The 21,774-nt window shown below is 33.2% G+C and overlaps 1 protein-coding gene across 1 annotated transcript; it reads left to right on the forward strand.

Moving 5' to 3' along the window:
• The first annotated feature begins 3,889 nt into the window (after positions 1-3,889).
• LOC132720755 (uncharacterized) lies at positions 3,890-13,753 on the forward strand. Its single transcript, XM_060704967.1, has 7 exons — positions 3,890-4,233; positions 8,740-8,938; positions 9,338-9,455; positions 9,738-10,017; positions 10,981-11,204; positions 11,723-11,882; positions 12,199-13,753. The coding sequence occupies exons 5-7, from the start codon at positions 10,995-10,997 to the stop codon at positions 12,327-12,329; spliced, it is 501 nt and encodes a 166-aa protein (XP_060560950.1). The 5' UTR covers positions 3,890-4,233; positions 8,740-8,938; positions 9,338-9,455; positions 9,738-10,017; positions 10,981-10,994; the 3' UTR covers positions 12,330-13,753.
• The last annotated feature ends 8,021 nt before the right edge of the window (positions 13,754-21,774 follow it).

Raw genomic sequence — 21,774 nt, forward strand, 5'->3', positions numbered from 1 at the left:
TTCCAAAAAACACAATGCCTATAGTTTAGATTTTTGGCATGAAGCATTGCCTAGTGGACCTAAAATGAACTCCAGTGTTGTTTCATTTTTCTGGTCCTTCCGTATCATTGAGTCCAGCACTTATAAGTGTTGAGAATTGAGTACCATTAAAGCCGGTGCTAAGGGCGTGAGGGATGCTGTACTTTTTCAGTATGCGTCATGCAGACTCAATCAAACCGAGTCTGCAATTTTTCATGTAGTTTTGTTGTTTTAAATGCTTCCGAGGGGGGTCACTTTTTCTAGGTATTTATACGGTTAGTACATATGCATGCACTTAGTTATTGCGGCAATATTAGCGTCACGTTCGCGTGACGCGCCTTTTTATATGTTATGGTTGACGTCACTATATGAGTTGACTTCCGGTAATAAGAAATTAATCGAAGTTATTGAAGAACCATTCTAACACCCCCCATGATTTTGTCACGATATAGACAAAGAAAAAAAACCGGTGTTTAACTGTCAATAAACACTGGTTAGAGAGTACTTGTATATGTGGCTGTTATGTTTTCTCCTTCCATTATATAGTTTACAAAGCCTTTTAAAGCAACAATAAAAAGCATTTTTATTTAAGAAATATTCTGACACTCCTCGTGATTTTGTCACTATAGACAAAGAAAAAAACGGTATTAAACTGCCAATAAATACTGGTTAGGGCTTACTTGTCAAACAGATTGACACGCGACCGTGGTTGTTTGTTTCCAGCATATCATTTTAGAACCATGACATATTTAATCACGTACAAGTATGAAAATCGTTATTTAAGTAACTTTTATATATACAGATCTCACCAATGTTTATTGATTTGTGAAGTGACAATTAGTGTGACTTGCATTAAAAAAATATTAACATGTGTTACGAGGAACCGGATAAAATGAATGTTATTTCACTTTCCTAAAAGATTAAAAAAAAATAACTTTTAAAATATATTTATGTGACTTAAAAATTATCTGTTTTGCATCACAGTCAAATAAAGGATAAAATCAGGTAAACTGAATACTAAAAATGCATTATCACCGGGCCTGTTCTGACTATTTTCAGAATGCTAATTAACCTCGATTTCATATGTTATAAAATTTCTTTTATCTTTTTAATGAACTATTTCAACAAGAATTTAGTTGACTCCCATTTGAATAAAAGATGTAATTCCACATTTTCTTAATAAAAATCTCAATGTCAGGTCCGTGACCGTAAGCGGGCCCACCGTAAGCGGGCTCACCGTCAGGGAAATTCTTAAACAATTTCCTTTTCCATGCCTTTTTATGACAATCTTGGAAAAAAAGCTACAGAGGAATCTTTTCTATCTTTGTTTAAAGCTATTTTATATAATTTTCTACCTTTTACCTTAAACTTACTCGGTATTGTCTAGGAACTTCTTGTATATGTCTATGTTAGACTACGCTTTTTTTTGCCCTTCGCAGTTTGCGCAAGTGCGGGGAAATACTACTTCCGGTCGATTTTTCATTCATGGCAACGGACCGCGTCGTAAAAAGGTCTATATGCGGCTGTTATGTTTTCACCCTCGATTATATGGTTTACAAAGCCCTTTAAAGCAACAATAAAAAGCAAATTTTATTTATATTTTCAGTTGTTATATGTTTTCTTTTCATACAATCTCACATACACTAACGCCACATATTTGATCCATATCAGTTAATTAATATTTTGACAAAACGGCCCCAATCCGTAAGCAGCGTAATGACGTCATCCTAAGTAAACAACTCATTCATAAACAAGCTTGCGTTATTTCATACATACAAGAATGATAAATGGGGCACTGCAAACTCTAGTCTGGTTCCATGCCTACTATTCTCTAGTCTGGTTCCCTGCCTACTATTCTACGATTACTCGGTGAAATATATGGGGATTTCACGTGGAATTGGCTGGGCTTGAAGTATAACAGTACTTCATGGAGCAATTGCCGAGATATTTTATAGATTTATTTTGCAAGTAAATACAAGTCGCTATGTATCGCTCAATACAAATCGTATGCAAAAGTTCTGAAATGTGGTAAGACTATTTTTTTACAACAACAACAACATAAACTTTATTTAGCTCAAGCAATGATTACAAGCATGTGAGCATACAGCGAATAATACATTTGAACAAAAATACCTTGTGAGGTCACGTGACAGATTGTTTGCTTAACGGGGTTGACAATAGTGATAGTGTGTTACTCCATTTATTGGCGTCCGCTCCGAAGCGCGGCGCCCTTATGGAATGAAATCAGATTTTGTAAAAGGGCGACAGCAACTTCTCGAGCCATATAGTCGGTCATAATAAAAGCCGATCATTCCGATCGGTATGAGGGTGCTTGATTAAAAAAAAATGTCTCGATATGTACAATGAATAGCGAACTGGAGAATTTCGAAATGCATGAAATAACCTTTTCCGTCTCTTCGGTTTTTTTTTATTTATCATTTTGTAGTACACAGTAGGTTATTATGGTATGTTAAAATAGAATGATGAGTTGATGACCTAAACATTCCGAAAATCTATTTATAGAGGGATGTACTGCTATCGGTAATTCCCGGTCTCTCCCGGTCTATTTTGACCGGGATTTACTAGTGACCGGAGAATAGTATCACACGTTTATTGTCCGGTCTCTCCCTGTTTTGGAGAAGATGTTTGATATCGTTACAGAACAGAACAGATATTTTACAGATAAATAAGCTTTTTTCCAAAATGAATGTTTGTCACTTAGTTTGGTTACAATAATTAATAAACATAGATCAACTCTCAAATTTATTGATTATTATTATACATAAACATACAATTCAAAAAAAAAAAACCAACTACAACAACAACAATAGCATGTTTCATTTTATCTATATGAGATCAAAACAATAAATATGTACAATAATTGAGAAAAAGGTACATTTTTATGGTATAAATATGACACTATCAACTTTGAAACATTTTATTTATTTTGTTATTCGTGTTTAGTAAAGATGCCCAGGAATTATTCAAAGTTACAAATTAGATTTTATGAATTATTCAATTGATTGATAATTTAAAAAAAATGATAAAGAAAAATGCAAATGTACATGTACATTGATTAAGAATAAGCAATATTATATATTGAAAGATTAAGCATAATTTACTGACTTTTTCCAGTTAAGTTTTGACTCATAATCGTCGGTCAATATGACAATTGAATTCTTAAAATTTATTTTACAATTTTAGTAAAAAAAAGAGTAGTAAACGTGAAAACGCAGTATTAAAATAGCACATAAAACACGAAAAAGAGAGGAAAACAATATTCATAAAATCTGTATTTTTTTATATTAAAATAGATATTACAATTATTGTATAATAAACAATTATGCTCAACATGATCAACATGGTGTCATATTTTTACTTAGTGTGTACAGATACCTTAAGAGGGGGTCTTCGCTAAAAGCGATAACATAATAAGAGACAATTCCACAAGTGTGGTGTTGATCATGCGTTACACATATGGATTATAAATGATTGTATACATGTATATCCGTTGCTATTAATAATCACGATCATAAAGAAATAACAAGTAATATTCTAATCTCTAGCATGCCAATCAAAGTTCATAATGAACAATATGTCTTTCGTCCGTTCATTCTGGTAAAAACCAATTAACCATTGAAAAGTTTATAAGAATATCTTGTCATCATATGTCTACTAGTTCATCTTCACTTTCTGCATTTCTTGCTTGGACGCCCTTTGATGCTTTGCATCAATGCTTTTCTTGTTTTTTTTGAAAAGGACTATAAATTCTTGTCTGGGAATGTTCCATTTTCGGATATAGGGTGACTGAAACTAATTTAATAATCTACGCTTTTTAAAAGTTATGTGAATTTTGAACATTATTCCCAGCAAACATTCCCATATCGGGCCGATATCGGCTAAATGTCGGAATATAGATGTCGGTTTCCGATATCGGGCCGATATCGGGCCGATATATATAATTGCACTGTTAAGTATTTTTTCCAATTATTGAGTATTCTATGGATTATTAATGTTAATCCATTTAGTATTTCATATTGTAAACATATTACAAAGTGTGCCAGTCGATTGATCAAAATTTAATCGATTCGTTTGCGATTTGCACAATAGCGTATTTTACCGCCGCACCGTTCATCCGGGTCTTTTACATTCTCGGCGCGATTTTGGAATCCAAGGGCGAAACAAGAGATCTGAGAAAAATCAACCTTTTATCTGGTGATTTCATGTATTTATTAAATACACTTATTTGGTTGTATTAAAGAAATGAGTGCTGTTGATATTTAAATATAATCCTGACAATATCGTAACAAAAACGTGATTTAACTTTTTGTAATGTATTTTCGCGACTAGCCTTCTTCTTCCGATTTTGTACATAATCCCACTCTTTGGCATTGTCGTACATAGCCTGTTTTGCTATTTTGAAGTAACTATATCGTCTTATAAATGAACAGTGGTGTCAAAACATTATAACTATAACTAACCACAAACTAGTTAAGAAAATCAACAGAAACTAAGTGAAACTTTACTTAGTTTTGTTCACATTTTTTCAGGTGATCTATTTCATTCAAACAAGGATGCTTGGTTTCAAAAAGAAATGTAAAATTTATTAATTCTTGGTAAAGATGCACACAACTTGTTAACTAGACTATTACTGTGCATTGATTTATTTTGTTAAACATTAAATGTTAACATTTTTTCTTCACTCTGGAGCAACAATTCCCTAGAAACCTTCTCTGATTTAACCTGTTTTTAACAATACACCCTGTATATTTCCGTTCTTTTATTCTTTTATCTTTTACCTTTTTTGTCGTTGACGCGTTACAGATATTTATATAATTGCACTGTTAAGTATTTTTTCAATTAATGAGTATTCAATGGATTATTAATTTTAATCCATTTAGTATTTCATATTGCTAAAATATTGCACAAGTGTACCAGTCGATTGATCAAAATTAAATCAATTTCATTTGCGATTTGCACAATAGCGTATTCAACCTGTTTTTAACAATACACCCTGTATATTTCCGTTCTTTTCTTTTTTCTTTTTCCTCTGTTGTCGTTGAAAGATATAAAGATAGATAAAGATATTCCATTGGCCAGCGTAAAAATGCCATATCACACAAGTGTGCCTGTCGATTGATCAAAATGAAATTGATTTTGTTTGCATTTTGCACAATAGCGTATTTAACCTGTTTTTAACAATACACCCTGTATATTTCTGTTCTTTTTGTATCTCTTTTGTCGTTGACGCGTGACAGTCTAAGTCCCTACCAAGGGTTTGACTTATTGGAAGATATATAGATAGATAAAGATATTCCATTTGCCTGTGTAAAAAACGCCATATCACATAATGTGCCAGTCGATTGATAAAAATTAAATCGCTTTCGTTTGCGATTTGGACAATAGTGTATTAACCTGTTTTTAACAATACACCCTGTATATTTCCGTTCTTTTATTCTTTTATCTTTTCCCTTTTTTGTCGTTGACGCTTGACAGTCTAAGTCCCTACCAAGGGTTTGTCTTATTGGAAGATAGATAGATAGATAAAGAAATTCCATTTGCCTGTGTAAAAAACGCCTTTTTAAGTGTTTTAAACTGATGTTCTTGATTACTTGACATCATTGTAGACATACAGCAAATACAATACCTGTGAACAGTGCACATGCAAAATCTGCCATTATTTCTAGCATCATATAGTCACTTATAGTTTTCCATTTTGGAAACCCCTTTGAAAAGGTTTTCTTGAGTAAGGAAATTCTAGAACTGCAGCAATGTACAAGGCAAAAGATAAAAGTTATTATAAGACTTATAGATATGTTAGGTCAAAAGTAGCTCAACACATGTCTTCCGTTTATCAGGAAGTTGCACACAATGAAATGGACCCTCACATGCAAAGCAATTCAAGTATGGGAGGTGAAAGTGTAATTGATTTGTCAGAACAAAATCAAGAAACAAATGCAGTTAGTGATGACTTTGTATCTTCTGACGTTGCTCATTTTCAAGTAGGAACATCTTCCCAATCAGTTAACATTGGTCCCCTAAGTTTTTCTGATGATTCAGACTCTTTAAATTCAGATGATAATGATAGGGAAGAAACATTTCAAGATTTTTCATCATCAGATGATTGTGATGATGATTTTGAACTGGAAGACAGACTTTCTGAATGGGCAAGAAAATTTGGTGTTACCCACAATGCATTGCGAGAGCTATTGACAATATTGATTCCGCTTCACCCAAGTTTACCAAAAGATCCCAGAACATTGTTACGAACTTCTAATCACATCCAAATAAAACAAATATGCGGTGGGTTGTATCATCATTTTGGTGTAGAGAACGGGTTAAGAAGCTTGTTGCAACAGTTACCATGTGATCTGTTTCAACAGTCAAGAATGAAAATTGAGATTCAAATCAATATTGATGGATTGCCATTGTTCAAAAGTTCCAATGCTCAGTTCTGGCCGATTCTTGGACGTGCAACAAAACCAATTACGTCGGAACCTTTTGTTATTGGTCTTTACCTTGGAGAAAAAAAGCCTGTTGATGTTAATGAATTCTTAAAGGATTTCATTGAGGAAATGGTACAGATTCAAGAAGCACCATTGCGGGTGCCTGATCTTGACACTGAGTTTGATGTTTCTATTTCATGTGTTATATGCGACACACCTGCTCGCGCTTATGTTAAAAAGGTCAAAGGTCATTCTGGCTATTATGGATGTGACAAGTGTTGTCAAAAAGGTCTGCGTATAGAAAATCGGATCACTTTTCCTGAGACAAAAGCAACGGAAAGAACGGATCTTCAGTTTGATGAGATGCAGGACACATTGCATATTTTGGGTGATTCCACATTGAAAGTTCTTGGCATAGGAATGGTCTCAAAGTTTCCACTTGATTACATGCATCTTGTATGTCTTGGCGTTGTTAAACGCTTGCTTGGCATATGGGTCAAAGGTCCAATTTGCAGCCGTCGACTTGCGCCATCTGCAATTCGTCGGATTTCTGATCATTTGCTGAATCTTGGTAAACATCTTCCTCGTGAATTTCTTCGCAAAGGCAGGTCACTGTTTGATGTAGATAGATGGAAGGCTGCGGAATTTAGACAATTTTTACTGTACACTGGGCCAGTGTGTTTAGTTGATGTTGTTTCATCAGATGTTTATAACCATTTTATGATGTTGTCAGTAGCAATATATTGCTTGTCTAGCCCCCTGTTTCATGAACGATATAATTTGTACTCGGACCAGATTCTTGAGATTTTTGTCAAAGATTTTGGTAAACTCTACGGTGACTACAATTTGGTTTACAATGTACATGGACTTGTACATATAGCAAAAGATGTCAGATCATTTGGACCACTTGAGCACTTCTCTGCATTTGTGTTTGAGAGCTTTTTGGGCAGACTAAAGCGGCTTGTGAGGAAACCAAATTTTCCACTTCAGCAAGTGATTAAGCGATTTTCAGAAAACTGTGTTGGAGCTGAGGCTAAAAGTATACCTGTCTTGGGGGCAGTAAAAGGAGAACATTGTCATGGCCCTTTACCAATTGCTGTTAATAAATTCTCACAGTTCTCTCAAATCCAGTTGCCATTAGCTTTTTTCTCTGTTCATAAAGGTAATAACTGTGTTCTCATTGGAAATAAAGTTGCCCTTATAGTGAATATTGTTTGTGAAAGTCCAGAGCATCAGAAATTCCTTGTCGTAAAAGAATTTCTGCAAAAAACAAATTTCTTTGATATTCCTCTCCCATCTTCTGATTTAATGATTTATACAGTAAATAATTTGTCTACAGAATGCAAGGTTTATAGTATTGAAGATGTTGTGTGCAAATTTGTTCTCATTCCTTTTCGTGACAGATTTGTCTCCATGCCTTTGGTACATACATTATAGCGTTTCAGTCTAGTGAAAAAAATTAATGCCTCACAGGACATGCGGCAGATAATTTCTAAATGTTAACCAGTCATGGCCAATTTTTAGCTGTCGCACAATTGAATATTGAGCAAATTTTGACAAGTTACCCAGAGCTCCAGATAGCGTGCGTATAAGCGTAAAATACGCATGTAAAATCTAAAATACGCATCACTTTCAAAATTCGTGCGTCAAAGTTACGCACAACAAAATGAAAATACGCTTGTATGTCAAAATTTAAGCATGAAAGAATAGAAGTGTAAACATTTGATATTCAGATTGAGGATGTTTTGAGCATAAAAATACAATATATTTCCATTTTATTGCATTGAAAACTAAAAGTTCTGTTATCAACAACGCGTGTTAAAAACGAAAGTAGCAGGAAGTACAGAAGAGTGTAACGCCCGTAGATCAACCTGTGAAATTATTGATATAAATTTTTGCCAGATAATCATCGTAGTTGTTAACATAGTATTAAGTTTGTTTAGGCATCTATTGACATGCTTATGTCTCAATATAAACAAAAATATATTTTAATTTCTTTCACTTTTTGATGTTGAAACACATGCACATGTTCTGCGGGCTGATAACTAGTTCTCGGCCCCGGGCCGCAAACTCATAATAGGTCACGTGACACTCATAATCACTTGAAATCATAGGCAATTTTGTTACAATATATAGTAACAAGTGTATTAAAGAAACATTAGGCCTTTTTCCTATTTTTACCCTTTTATTAATATGCTCAACAGCACTCATACAAATAATATAACTGAAAAGTGTGAAATAAAATATCAAACAATTACATTCTTATATACAATAGGTCAATATGTACATCCTTGTGGAGTTTTTGGATGACCATGAAGTCGCCATTATCCCGGACAACTGGTTGAGTGGGACAAAGTGCGCTGTTTGGCCTGTCCACTTTAAAGACACCCGGAAGGTTGAATCGGCTGTTAAAAATAAACTGGCGCCAGGAGATTCATGGCCAGCTTTGCCAATCCGAGAGATGTATAGAAACAGTGAGTTAATATACACATGGAAACATTCAACTTTCTTTGAAATGTAGAGAACGCTCTATTTTATGAATCCTTTAAATTTATAGATTATGTTGTATGTGTGCAAATTAATTCAATGGCTTTGTCAAGATGATGTTCATGATATACAGAGAAGCAAACATAGGGATGTGACCTAATATTGTAGTGGCCTGTTTAAATTCTTATGGCAATAGTCTCCTGTTAGCCTTAACAACTAATTAAATATATAAATATGTTTTTGTTCTCTTCCACAACATGAATGAATGTACATCTGTATTGATTTTAAGAGAAAAAATAGGCATTTTAAAAAAAACAGTTTAAATAAATAAAATGAGTTGTAGCAATTAACGATTAAGCATTAAATGTTTTACAAATCTTTTACAGTGTCCTACAGCAGTGTGAGAAAAAATTTAAAAAAATCAGAAATGGAGTCCGATTTGGCGACACAAAGCCCAAACAGTGACTCGGAAGAGGACAGCAGGCGACCCAAACGCAAAAAACAGTAAGTTCCATTATATGGCATTGTAGCATGCAATCTGTTTTTTATTCACTTTCAGTTTTTTAAAAATCATTTGAATAATGTTCTATCAAACTTCTTATAATCCCAATGTGATTTTATAAGCCCCATGCTTCAGGCTTTATGTATTAGTGTGAAGACTGAGGATCCTGGATGCTGTAATTGTTAAAAGTAAATGTTAAAAATAATAAAAATATATTTCAGACTTTACTTTGTTTTTGACACATGAATAAATAACTTATAGATTGGCATTTATTAATAATTCAGGCTTCCTGCACGACTGTACTTGTCATCCGAGGATGAGCGAGAGGTGCCAATATCCCCAGCATCCCCGTGTCAGGATAACATGTGCAGCCTTCCACAGAGGCCATCCCATTGAAGACTGGTTGCTATGAAACAAGTCTGGCTAGATCCCACTCCCAGCAACCTGTTCCTGCCACTGTACATACAAGTACAACGCCTGCCAGGAGTACAAGTACCCCTTCTGTGAGAGACTGTGCGTCAGCTACCAGTACCAGTGTTACCGGGACTCCACGTTCTGAAGCGGGTATGTGTATTTTCTTATGCTGAAAACTTAAACAAGCTATTTATACTATTTGTTTGCTGGTCGATATTACAGAAACGCCATGTACCAAGACTATACTGTATATTGCTAAGAATTTCACTTTTCCCATGAAGAGTTATTTATTAATAAAATATATACTGGTCCATAAGTAAAAGATATGATGAAGGTATAATTTTTAGTTTCTTGAAAATGTAAAACTCTAATACGCAGTGAATATTAGGGGTGTAACAATACAGCAAAAACCGTATTGCAATATATTGCCATTTTGCTGAAGCGTATTGCAATATATTGCAATACGTATTGTCGTGTATATGTTTTGATGTAAAGATGGAGTAAATTTATATATTATTATTATATGTATATATTTTTAGTAGAAACTTGATAAAAATGTAAGGAATAAATAGAAAGTAGTGTCACACAATTTGATAAACAAAACTAGTCGCGTGTAACCTTTCACATCTGGGCCGCTTATGTAAATTATGCGGCCGCTTATTGACTTTTAAGTGTACTAGTTGTCGGATCCTTTATCTTACGTTGGTGCCAACAAAATTTGCCAATTAAAGATTTTATGTGAAATTTGTACAAAATTAGAAGGCAATTAATTGAAAATTATGATTTTTATAAAATACCGGTTTTCCAAAAATCGTACCGTGGTTCGAAATTCATTTTTTCATATTGCAATATATCGGTATACCGGTAAACCGTTACACCCTTAGTGAATATATAATGACAAATATTTTAATTATCAAATTTCAGTGAATAATGACAAATATTTTATATTATTTTCATTATAAGATTGTTAACATCCTTTATAACTGAAACACTGTTGAAAACTAGCTAATCTAAAAAAATATTTGCGTAAACTATTTAAATAAACTAATCCTTACAATTATGGTGCTATCAAATGTATATGCTATTCAGTGTCCTACATTTTTTACTTTTTAGCTCGGGATATCAGAATGTTTACACTAATGGAAGCCATGTCCAGACGTCAGGTTGAGCTCCTGGAAACCATGAACCAGGTGCTGGGCATTGTTTCGAAGATGGCCAAGGTGGAGGGTGTAAGGTCGTCGGAGAAACCCGAAAACCTCAACTTACCTGCATCCACCAGCGAGGAGCTAGAGGCCCTTGAGGCGGCACTAGAGGAGGGAGAATGTTTTAATGGCTTGGTGAGTTATTATTTTAAAGGACTAAAGGAATCCAGATTAGCAGATATTCAGTAGCTATTGATGCATGTTTCTTAGCTGTGTTGAAGAAGTGTATTTGTGTACATAAATCATAGTTTTTGCTTTAGAGTGCTCGGTGATTGATATTGCCTCGATTCAAACTATAAAAAAGTTTTTTTCTTGTGACATTTATTTTGTTAATAAAAGATATCCTTTCAAATGCAACTTTAAGTAAGTTTCCATACATGCTGTACAGCACTTTTAATAAGAACTGGTATAAAGGACATATTTTTATATCTTGTCAAAATAAAAGCTTAAATCTAAGACACTGAGTTTAATTCCTGATTATATATGATGAAGGATGTTTGTTACTTACAAAGTATGCAATCACCAAAGTCAAATACTAAGACTAAATTTAAGAAAAACTCTATTTTTATTGAGTTGAAAATGTTAAATATGGCTAGAGTGAATAAATGATAAATTGCTATCGATTAAATATTTTGTTGGAAATTTTATTGCAGGTTTCGTATCTATCAGTGCAAGGCGGGGTCTCTACCGCAGACATGGTGAGGCGGGTAATGAGGCAATGCTTGACAAACCAGTTGGCAGTCCAGTTCAACTGGTTTGGAAAGAAGGGCAAAAGAGCCTTTGGAAAACTCAAGCTGGCCCAGGCAGTGACAAGTAAGCAAATGCTCCTTGATTAAATGGTCAATTAGTAGAACATGTGTTTATAACAGTACTTAAGTCGCATACAGTGGGACAGACCATACACACACTCTAGATAGTACATATATAAAACTGAACGTTTTTAATGTAGAATAGAAGTTTATAATTTATCACTGCGGAAAATTTAAGTAATTTAATAGGCATATTATAGTCAAAATTTTGTGTTAGAATGCAGACATGATGCATAGCACCCTGCCCACCCCATAAAAAACGTGGAGGCATGCGTTAAATGATTAACTTGTTGTTTTATTTGCTCTCATTTTTATTTCAGAAGCAGTTATGAAGTGCAAGAAGTGCACAGCAGTCGAGGTGGAACTTGGTTGCAGAGAATGGTTTAGGATGGCGAGTGACAGGGACGGGGGGCGTAAGAAGCGCAAAAGACCATTCATCATCCATGGGTGAAAGTTTTCAGGATTAGTCCTGAATTGACGCATAGAAAATTCCATATTTTCCTTATTAGTTTCTTTTGAAACTGCTTGTCTAAGTGCTGTTTAGGATTTTCAAAATTTTCAACTTTCATCCATCTTTCACACATCTGAAATGACGCAAAAATAAACTACTCTCTAAATGACTTTGGGGATTAACATTTGCAATCACCTTGTTTTGTTTTTTTTGCTAGCAGAATACTCTTCTATGGTTATCAATATTGAATGCATGCATAAATCTTATATGATTTTTTACTGTACCTCAATCATTATATTTTATTTATTATTATCAGTAATATATTATTCAAATACTCTAGCCATTTACATAAATTTGTTGTTTTCTAACCATGCATAATTGCTAAACCAAATAGCCTTAGTTCTGTGATTTTACATATTTAATGATGTGTTTTACATGTTGTACATTTTCATTTACTTTTGTTTTAAACTTTTATTGACTGTATTGTTTTTGTTGTCAGATATGTATTAATCTATTAAACATTTAATGATAGCTAATAGTCTGGAAAGAGATTTGCATATCTTTATTTCAATTTAAAAACTGCAGGTTATTATAAGGTTGTTTATTGCTATTGTGATTTTTAAATATGTGAATTTAATATGGTTGTGATGTGCTGCAATCCAAGTCGTTTTTGTAGAAAGTTGTTACAGTATTACCTAGTCACAGTATTACCTAGTCACAGTATTACCTAGTCATTTTATGTTGGTAAAGATGTATATCTGCATTTATATTTTTGTGTTGTTTTTAACAGAAACATGAATTCCTTCTAGTCAGAAACAATGTGTTGCAAAATAAGCCCTATTATAGTTCTCTTATATTTTGTTAATTTTTTTTTTATTGTGACTTGGGACATTGGTATTTTAATAGTAATTATAACTTTGAGTTATATAACATTTTACATGTATGTGAGTTCTAGTCGTTTTCACATAAAGTAACTGTATATATTATTTGTTTGTATAGTTCCTGAACATTTAAGGACAACTAATATTTAATGACATTGCTGTATTAAAGCGGATGCAAGTTCTTACAACACTCTGTATTCTACAATTTCCAGTAAATTTGATTAGTTTACTACAATCTTTTTATATCTTAACCATACATTATGGGTTAATTTTTTAATTACATCCTCTTAAGAAGAAATTGTTTAGCAACAGATGAATATGAATTTCCTCATATATTCTATTTGTGCATTTGAATGAACAGAACATTGTGTTTTATATAAATAATCTAGATTTTACCATGTAAATTGTTTACTGACAGTGAAATAGAGAATACAGCGATCGTGTATGTAAATTCCATAGTCTCTTTATAATTCTTTATAGAATGATCCCATGAGCTCAAAAGTAGCCTTAAATTTATTGGTTTAAATAAATTTGTTGAAATTGATGCATTCTTCTGTTTTTCTTTTGCCTATCTTATTTGCATTGGGGTTTAACTATCAAGAAAAGGGAGTTTTAGCAAGAAAAAGCGATGACCTGTGAATGTCGGCACAATATCGGCTGCATGTCGGCAGCTGATATCGGTTGCCGATATCGGCCCGATGTGTAGCCGAGTTGCACATCCGACATTGGGCCGATATCGGCAGCCGATGTCGGGCCGATATAGAATCCAATATCGGGCCGATGTCGGGCCGATATAAAATGTTTGCTGGGATTAACACCATTTTATATTGTTTTTAAAAGAAACAGAGTTTATTCGTATTGTATTTGTGCAGCCTGAATTAAATCGCTGCATCGAAACCGCGCTATTATTTATACCCAAAAGGTAGTGTAATCGTCCGCTGTGTAAAGCCTTACCTTCGCGTAAAATGTGTTAAGTAAGATAAATTAATTAATAGACGATTATCAACGAATGATTAGTTTAAATATTCGAAAGATGGATATAAAATGTTTCGAAGCATCTGGAAGTATTCACCATTTGATCAAAAAAGTATCAGTTTAGCAAATTTAGGAGAAGACTGAGAAATGTCATAACCTGATAATGGATGTCACGTGTCTTCACAGAAGTAGAACATGTAAACATCAATTAAATAAGAATTTGCATAGTTATTGTATACTCGTGGAAAAGGATTAATTTGATTGTATACAACTGATAAACTACATCTATATAGGCATATTGACAGGTGTATTTTAATGTTATGAAAAAAAGCATGACCTATATTCAACATAAGAAAATAAAGTGTGCTAGATCTAATGAAACAAAAACAAAACAAAACCTGACCTATATTCAACAAAAAGTGTAAACTAGAACTAGAGAAGTCAAGGGAAAAAAAGCTTGACTATGAAAAAATAGAATAGAAAATGACCATATGAGTTAATCTGTATCAATGAAGTGACAGTTTGCATTAATAACAAAAAAAAAGAATTAAGAAAAAGGATTATAATATTTGTATATAAAAACTGATGACTTATTCTGACTGCAGTTATTGTAGTATTTAATATGTGATTATTATTTGTCAAATCTATGTTTTCATATATATCTGAATCATTTTGATCATGTTCTGGGTTATTATTTATATCTTTAAAGAAATTGTACAGTGACTCCTTTGTAGGTTGCTCCTGTGTTGTTTTTTTTCCTAATTTATTTAATAGTTTCCAGTACTCTTTAGGTTGATTTTTTTTCAAGTTTTCGGAATTTATCTTCATTAGTTTTGTTATACTTATTAATATATTTATTCATTGTTTTCTTATACTGCTTACATAAGGAAATATAGGTTGTTCTATTGTATTCTGTAGGATTTTTACAATATTTTTTTCTTGCTTTTGTATAAGACTTTTTTTGCCTTTTTATAGTCACTGCCATACCAAGGGTTATAGTTTGATTTCTTTTTTTGCGGTATTATTTATACTATTTTTACTTATAAAGCTAAGTTGGGCACTCTCAAGATAGATTTCAGCCATGTTTGAGAAAATATTGTCCATTTGAGTTTGACTTAATGTATCCTTATTTTGTTCTATGTCATTTATAATAGTATGTATAGTTTCAGTATCTATGTTATTTTCAAATATGCTACTGTTGTTGTTTTCCCATATTGGTTTTTTATTAATAAATATTCTTGAACTGGAACTTTCTTGTTGTAAGTTCCCTATTTTCAAATAAAATTCTACCATGCAATGACCATCTGACAGAAGATTATCTACCTCTATAATTTCAAAATTATTAAGTAAGTTATAACTTTGCAATGAACAAATTAAATAATCAATAACAGAGATGTTTCTAAAAGTCATTTTTCCCATGCTGTCAGTGGGAAAGCGTCCATTGACTATGACTAAGTTTAGGTTTTTCAGCATGTCAATTAACAGAAAACCAGTGTTATTCTTTTTTCTATCCTGTGAATTTCTATTAACTGGTATGCCAAGAGATTCCATTTGCGAGATCTGATCAAAATATGCTACAGTATCTTGGTCAAGATTGAAAAAATCAGTCAAAAAATCATCATTTTCAGTATAATCTGCCATATTTGAAGTTAAAGCATTATAATCACCTGAAATAAATATGTACTCATATAAACTATTAAGAGAAGCAAGATCATTTTCAAAAAGTTCCAACTCATCTAACTTATAAAATCTAGAGTGTAGTGGTGGTATATAAACAATACCTATAATTATATCACTACCATAGTAAATATTATTAATTTTTATCCATAATGTATATTCAGATTCGCTACTCAATATTTCTGTTTTATTAAACAAATTATTTTTTACAAATACACCGATCCCTCCGGATTTCCTTTTATATTCTTGTTTTCTTGGCATACTAATAAACTCATAACCAGGAATTGAAATTATATCATTTTCGTCTAATTTTGTTTCAACTATACCAAAAAAATCATAATGACTAACAGTTTCTATAAACTCGGGGTATAATATCTTACGTTTCAATCCACATACATTTTTAGAACATAATTTCAATACACTGTCAGTTCCACAGGGACCCAGCACAGTGTTGGGATAGTGTAAAAAAGTAATTCTAAAAAAAAATATATACCTTATATATAATATATAGACAAGGGGTTGAACTCGCCAAATCGGCCGATTGTCACTAGTCCAGTACAAGTCAAAATTACAAAGTCATTTTTACGTAAATCATATAAAGCTATATATCAAATTGCAGGTAAATGACATCACTAGACGTTGACAATAACATTATTGTCCCCACTTAAACCGTTTTTGAACAACAAACCGATATTTCAGAGGGAAAATCGTATTTTTGCTAGGTCGGACACGACCGTGTAACCAGTCCCGACTCAATTTTCTACGTGTAAAAACGCAATTCCAAACAACGACAGTGTATCATCCCGCAATAAATCGATAAAACACATTCAAAGAAACAACTTACCGCTAAATATTGATTTTCAAAATGTTTTATAACAGCTGAAAACAACTTATTTCATGTACGTAAAAATGAAAGTTGTAATCCGCATCCAGTGGTTATCACGTGACCGATTTGCAACGGATAATTTCATTGGTTGATTTCTGGTTCCCTGTCCTGCAAGGTAGGTTTCTACGAAGCTGCAATAGAAAAACGGTATGCGTATCAGATAAATGTAAATGTAAACACATGTACATTGCTGGTTTACGAAAACGTAAATGAAAATGACTTTAAACCAAAAACAAAGGGATGCTTTAAGCATTGCAAGTGCTGGACACAACCTTCTTTTATTAGGATCGGCTGGGACGGGTAAAAGCCATCTTATTACTGAAATTTGTAAGGAATTGAATGAAAAAGGTAAACAAGTGAAACTGACATGCAGCACGGGCATAGCATGTGCAGTGTACCCCACCCATTTAAAACCAATGACTGTTTGCCTCAGCATACATCCATTGGAAATCATCATCTTCAAATCCTGGTTTTTGCTTTATAGCATTTTTATATAATATTAGCAGTGATTGTGATGGTAGTACTAATAACTTGCTTGAATATAAGAGGCCATAGCAATGAGGACTTCTGTTATACATTTGCATGCATACACCAATAAATTTCTTTGACCATCTGCGACCTTTTGGGTATCTGCCAACATTTTTGGCTTGTTCAACAAGTAATTCTATCATATTTTCATCTGCTCCAGGAAAAAGATTCCTCACTTGCTTGATAAAGGACTCAGGACCAGGAGCATGTGGTTCAGGCTGGTTTTCTTTATTGTCAGACTGAGAAAAGGTCATTTTCTGACAGGTTCTACAAACAAATGTATGGCTATTTAAGGAAATTACCTTCTCACACATTACAGACCTCATTGATCTGACAGCTGTATTATCAGGTCTTTTCCACAAGTCTAGAGTATGGTATCGGCTTACAATTATGGACTTGGTAATTTCTAGGCCGCAGCAAAGTTGAATCTTGTCAACAATAGAAAAAACTACTTTTATACCCTTTTCACTTGCATGAAATGTTCCATCAATATATGCTTTGGATAAATTGACTTTTTTCCCTGCAATTTCAAGTTCCCACATGCCATTCATATGTAAAGTTATTGATTTTGTTACACCATTACCATTACTTAAGTAGCCAAATTGTGTTTCACAAATAATCTCTTCAGGGCTTATCTTCTTTATATAATAATTGTCTGGTAGACATTTAGTAATACACGTAGTTGTGCATCTTAAATCAGATACAGAACATGTATCAATAGGGTCAATGCAAAGACCTCTGTAATATGTCTTGAGTTGTGTGCCAACCTTTTTTCTTACATTTTTAACACCTGGAATCAAAGCTTTCAAATGTTCGACAAATATCATTGATCCAGGTATTGAAGAGCCTTTTCCAGATTCTAGACATTCAAACTTGAAAGTGTCCAAGAGCATATTTATGTCTACTTCTCCATCTGGGACAGGTGTCAGTCTTGACAGAATCCTATCAAATAATGGAGTAAAAAATTAGATGTTGATTTTTTTATACACCATAACAAAATACAGTTAAACCTGTGAGAGCGTTCATTTGAATTAAACAAAATTATATGGGAATACATGTAGTAACATTAAGTTTTGCATTTCTGTATTTCAAATTGTTATGTATAGTAGCAATTTCAGTTAAAAAGATCAGTAGTATTTCTCAAAAATGATATGGATTTGAAATATTACAAAATTTTGGTACCATTTTTAATGACAAATGCAGCGTATTTGATATTTCACAAATATAATTACCAGAGCAACAATACATAGATATTGATACAATACAATTATTAGTTCTTTATTAATTACAATATCTTATGTTCATTATATATTCATTCCAGTAATGAAACAGAGCAACTGCTAATACCAACACCAGTGAAAGCAACAAGCACAAGTATTCTCTTAGACACTACTAGCGAAGAAATAGAACTTGAGGATGACTTCAATGATATACTTGCTTCAATTGATAGTGATGAACAAGAGGTATTACAGTTTGAAATTCACAATAGATTCATCATGAAGAATATGCTTGCAGAAATTGCTTTCAAAAAACCATTTGGAACTTCTCAGCCAAAATGTAATCTTATATTATCACAACTTCATCCTGAAAACCTAAAACTAGTGACTTTTGTAAAAAGATTATTCTTAACATGTTCAAATATTTTCAAAGAATTAAATATGGACAGTTTTCAACCTGGTACTTCTATACCAGAGAGTGTATTGGCAATTTTTTTTAAAAAAATGTATGAATATACACTTGATGTCCAATATACAATGGATTATCTCAGCTTATTTAATATTGGAACAGATAATTTGTTTGAAGAAGAACACAAAATGGTTTGTTACATGATTGTGGAATATATTAGAGACTTTATACTAACACAAAGACTTGAATTACTACAAACACAAGGAATGAATGTTAATAGAAGGTTTGTTACAGATGCTTCCCGGTCAAGAATTCGCTATGTTGCAGGTTACTGTGTAGCAAAGCTAAGAAAAAAATATATGCAAGTACTACAATCTAATATGTTTACTAAATCTAAAACATCACAAACAAAATTTAAAGAAGCTAAAAATACTCTTCTTATTCTTAACTCTTTCAAAGAAGAAGAACATTATTTACATCAGGTGACATCTGAACCAGACTCCCTCATAGACACTGAAAGAAAACAAAATGTAAGACGTGGTCTTACCAATGTAACGGATAGTATGTTCAAATTTTTCTTGACTAAAATGATTTGTGTTTGGCAAAGCTAATAAATGAAAATTTGATAAAATATGGTAAATCAATGTTTAACAATTGTTTGGAGCATGTGCTTAGTGAAAAAGGTTTATTTGAACAATTTTCACATATGGTTATTAATAAATTGAAAGAGGAGACAGTAGAAGAATTTTCTTTAAACCAAGAACATATGATATTAACAGAACTTGTCGACTCTTTGGTACTTACATCTGCCCAGATATGCAGCATATGCAATGAAATTATTAATAAATACTTTATGGTTTTATTTGCCCAGTTCTGCCGAGATATCAAAGGAGCTTTTCATATTATGAAAACAATGGCTCACAGGAAGCAAATAAAAGTGTCAAAATCTTCGGAGCATACAAAGCAGAAAAAAGGCTACTGAAACTTCTACAGAAACAATACAATTAGTGGAGTCAATGTCTACTACTGAAGTACAACCTACAGTACCTGTTCAACCCAGTCCAGAGCCTGAACCCCAACCAGGGTCATCAAGTTTGACAAGTGATCTCTGTAAAAAATGTCAAAAGTCAGAAGGAAATCAATGGATTCTATGTGATTCTTGTAATTATTGGTTTCACAGAAAATGTGCTGGTTTGCATAATGCAAAAAAATGGGAAAAAAATTCAAAGAAAGGAACTGAATGGAACTGTCCCGAATGTGATTGAAAATTGTATTGAAAAAAACTCTATAACTTATCCAAATTTTTACATAATATAATAATGCTTACCTATATGAATACATGAAATTGTCTCAAAAAAGGTACAAACCCTTGAGAAGTTATTGAAATACCAGCTTACACGCAAAAACATTTTTAAGTCGAAAAAGGGGCATAAATATGCAAAAAAGCAAATCAGAGTTATGGTACTTGTATCAATCATTTTTGTGTCGCCTCTACGGAGTAGTGGCGACATATAGGGATCACTTCTCCGTCGTCTGTCTGTCCGTCTGTCCGTCTGTCTGTCCGTCTGTCCGTCACAAAACTTGTCCGGACTACTCCTCATAAACTACTGGTGCAATTTCTCTCAAACTTTACAGTAATGATCAGTACCAAGTCTAGTTGTGCATATTGTCAGCATTTTCCGGTTCAATGATTTTTGTTTGAGTTATGGCCCTTTAATAATTTTTAATTTTAAAGTTTGTCCGGACTACTTCTCTTATACCATTAAAGCAATTTCAATGAAACTTTACAGGATTGATCTGTAGCTCAAGTCCTTGTGCATATTGCAAGGGTTTTCCGGTTGAATGATTTTTGGCCGAGTTATGGCCCTTTGATAAAAAAGGTGTATTTTTCTGTATGTTGCCAGATACACAAAAGCTTGTCCGGACTACTCCTCATAAACTACTGGTGCAATTTCATCTAAACTTTACAGGAATGATCAGTACCAAGTCTAGTTGTGCATATTGTCAGCATTTTCCGGTTCAATGATTTTTGTCAGAGTTATGGCCCTTTAATAATTTTTATTTTTAAAGTTTGTCCGGACTACTTCTCTTAAACCACTAAAGCAATTTCAATGAAACTTTACAGGATTGATCTGTAGCTCAAGTCCTTGAGCATATTGCACGGGTTTTCCGGTTGAATGATTTAAGGCCGAGTTATGGTCCTTTGATAAAAAGGTGTTTTTTCTGTGTGTTGCCAGATATGCAAAAGCTTGTCCGGACTACTCCTCATAAACTACTGGTGCAATTTTATCCAAACTTTACAGGAATGATCAGTACCAAGTCTAGTTGTGCACTGTCCGTCTGTCTGTCCGTCTGTCACAAACTTTGTCCCAACATGAAATTGGCCATCATGAGGCGACACATGTGATTACTGATCGCTCTTGTAGATAATCACAGAGTAGAAGAATATGAACTTTCAATCCATTCCTTTTAGTAGCTATGGAGATACCAGCTTATATGAATAAACTTTATCACGGGGACGCCACTAAATGGGTTCTTTGAATAGTATACCTAAAAAAGGAGTTTCCAACTTTCCACACTGTTATTTATATTGATATAGGCCATATATACATGTATATGCATAGAATCCTGCATATAATCCTTTGAAATGCAATGTAAACAATGGACAATTCTTGTGTAAATTTAATGTGTCAAGTACTTTTAATGTCATTATTTCCACGGAACATACAATCTTACCAGTTTACAAGCATTTTCGCTATGAATCAGGAACGAATTGTTGAAAAGCTGAAAGAATAAGTTGTTTTCACAAAATAATTACGGACTTTCAAAATTAGCGCTAAAATTCACGTGCCTTGGAACCCGAATTCAGCAT

Source organism: Ruditapes philippinarum, unplaced genomic scaffold (assembly GCF_026571515.1).
Source record: "Ruditapes philippinarum isolate M1 unplaced genomic scaffold, ASM2657151v2 ctg446_1_1_1_1, whole genome shotgun sequence".
In the NCBI taxonomy this organism is placed as follows: Eukaryota; Metazoa; Mollusca; class Bivalvia; order Venerida; family Veneridae; genus Ruditapes; species Ruditapes philippinarum.

Bases quoted from the DNA above. Each gene is read 5' to 3' on its own strand.
- LOC132720755 (XM_060704967.1), top strand. From the start codon at position 10,995: ATGTTTACACTAATGGAAGCCATGTCCAGACGTCAGGTTGAGCTCCTG. The intron at 11,205-11,722 runs GTGAGTTATTAT...ATTTTATTGCAG, and splicing joins GAGAATGTTTTAATGGCTTG to GTTTCGTATCTATCAGTGCA. The intron at 11,883-12,198 runs GTAAGCAAATGC...TTTTTATTTCAG, and splicing joins GCTGGCCCAGGCAGTGACAA to AAGCAGTTATGAAGTGCAAG.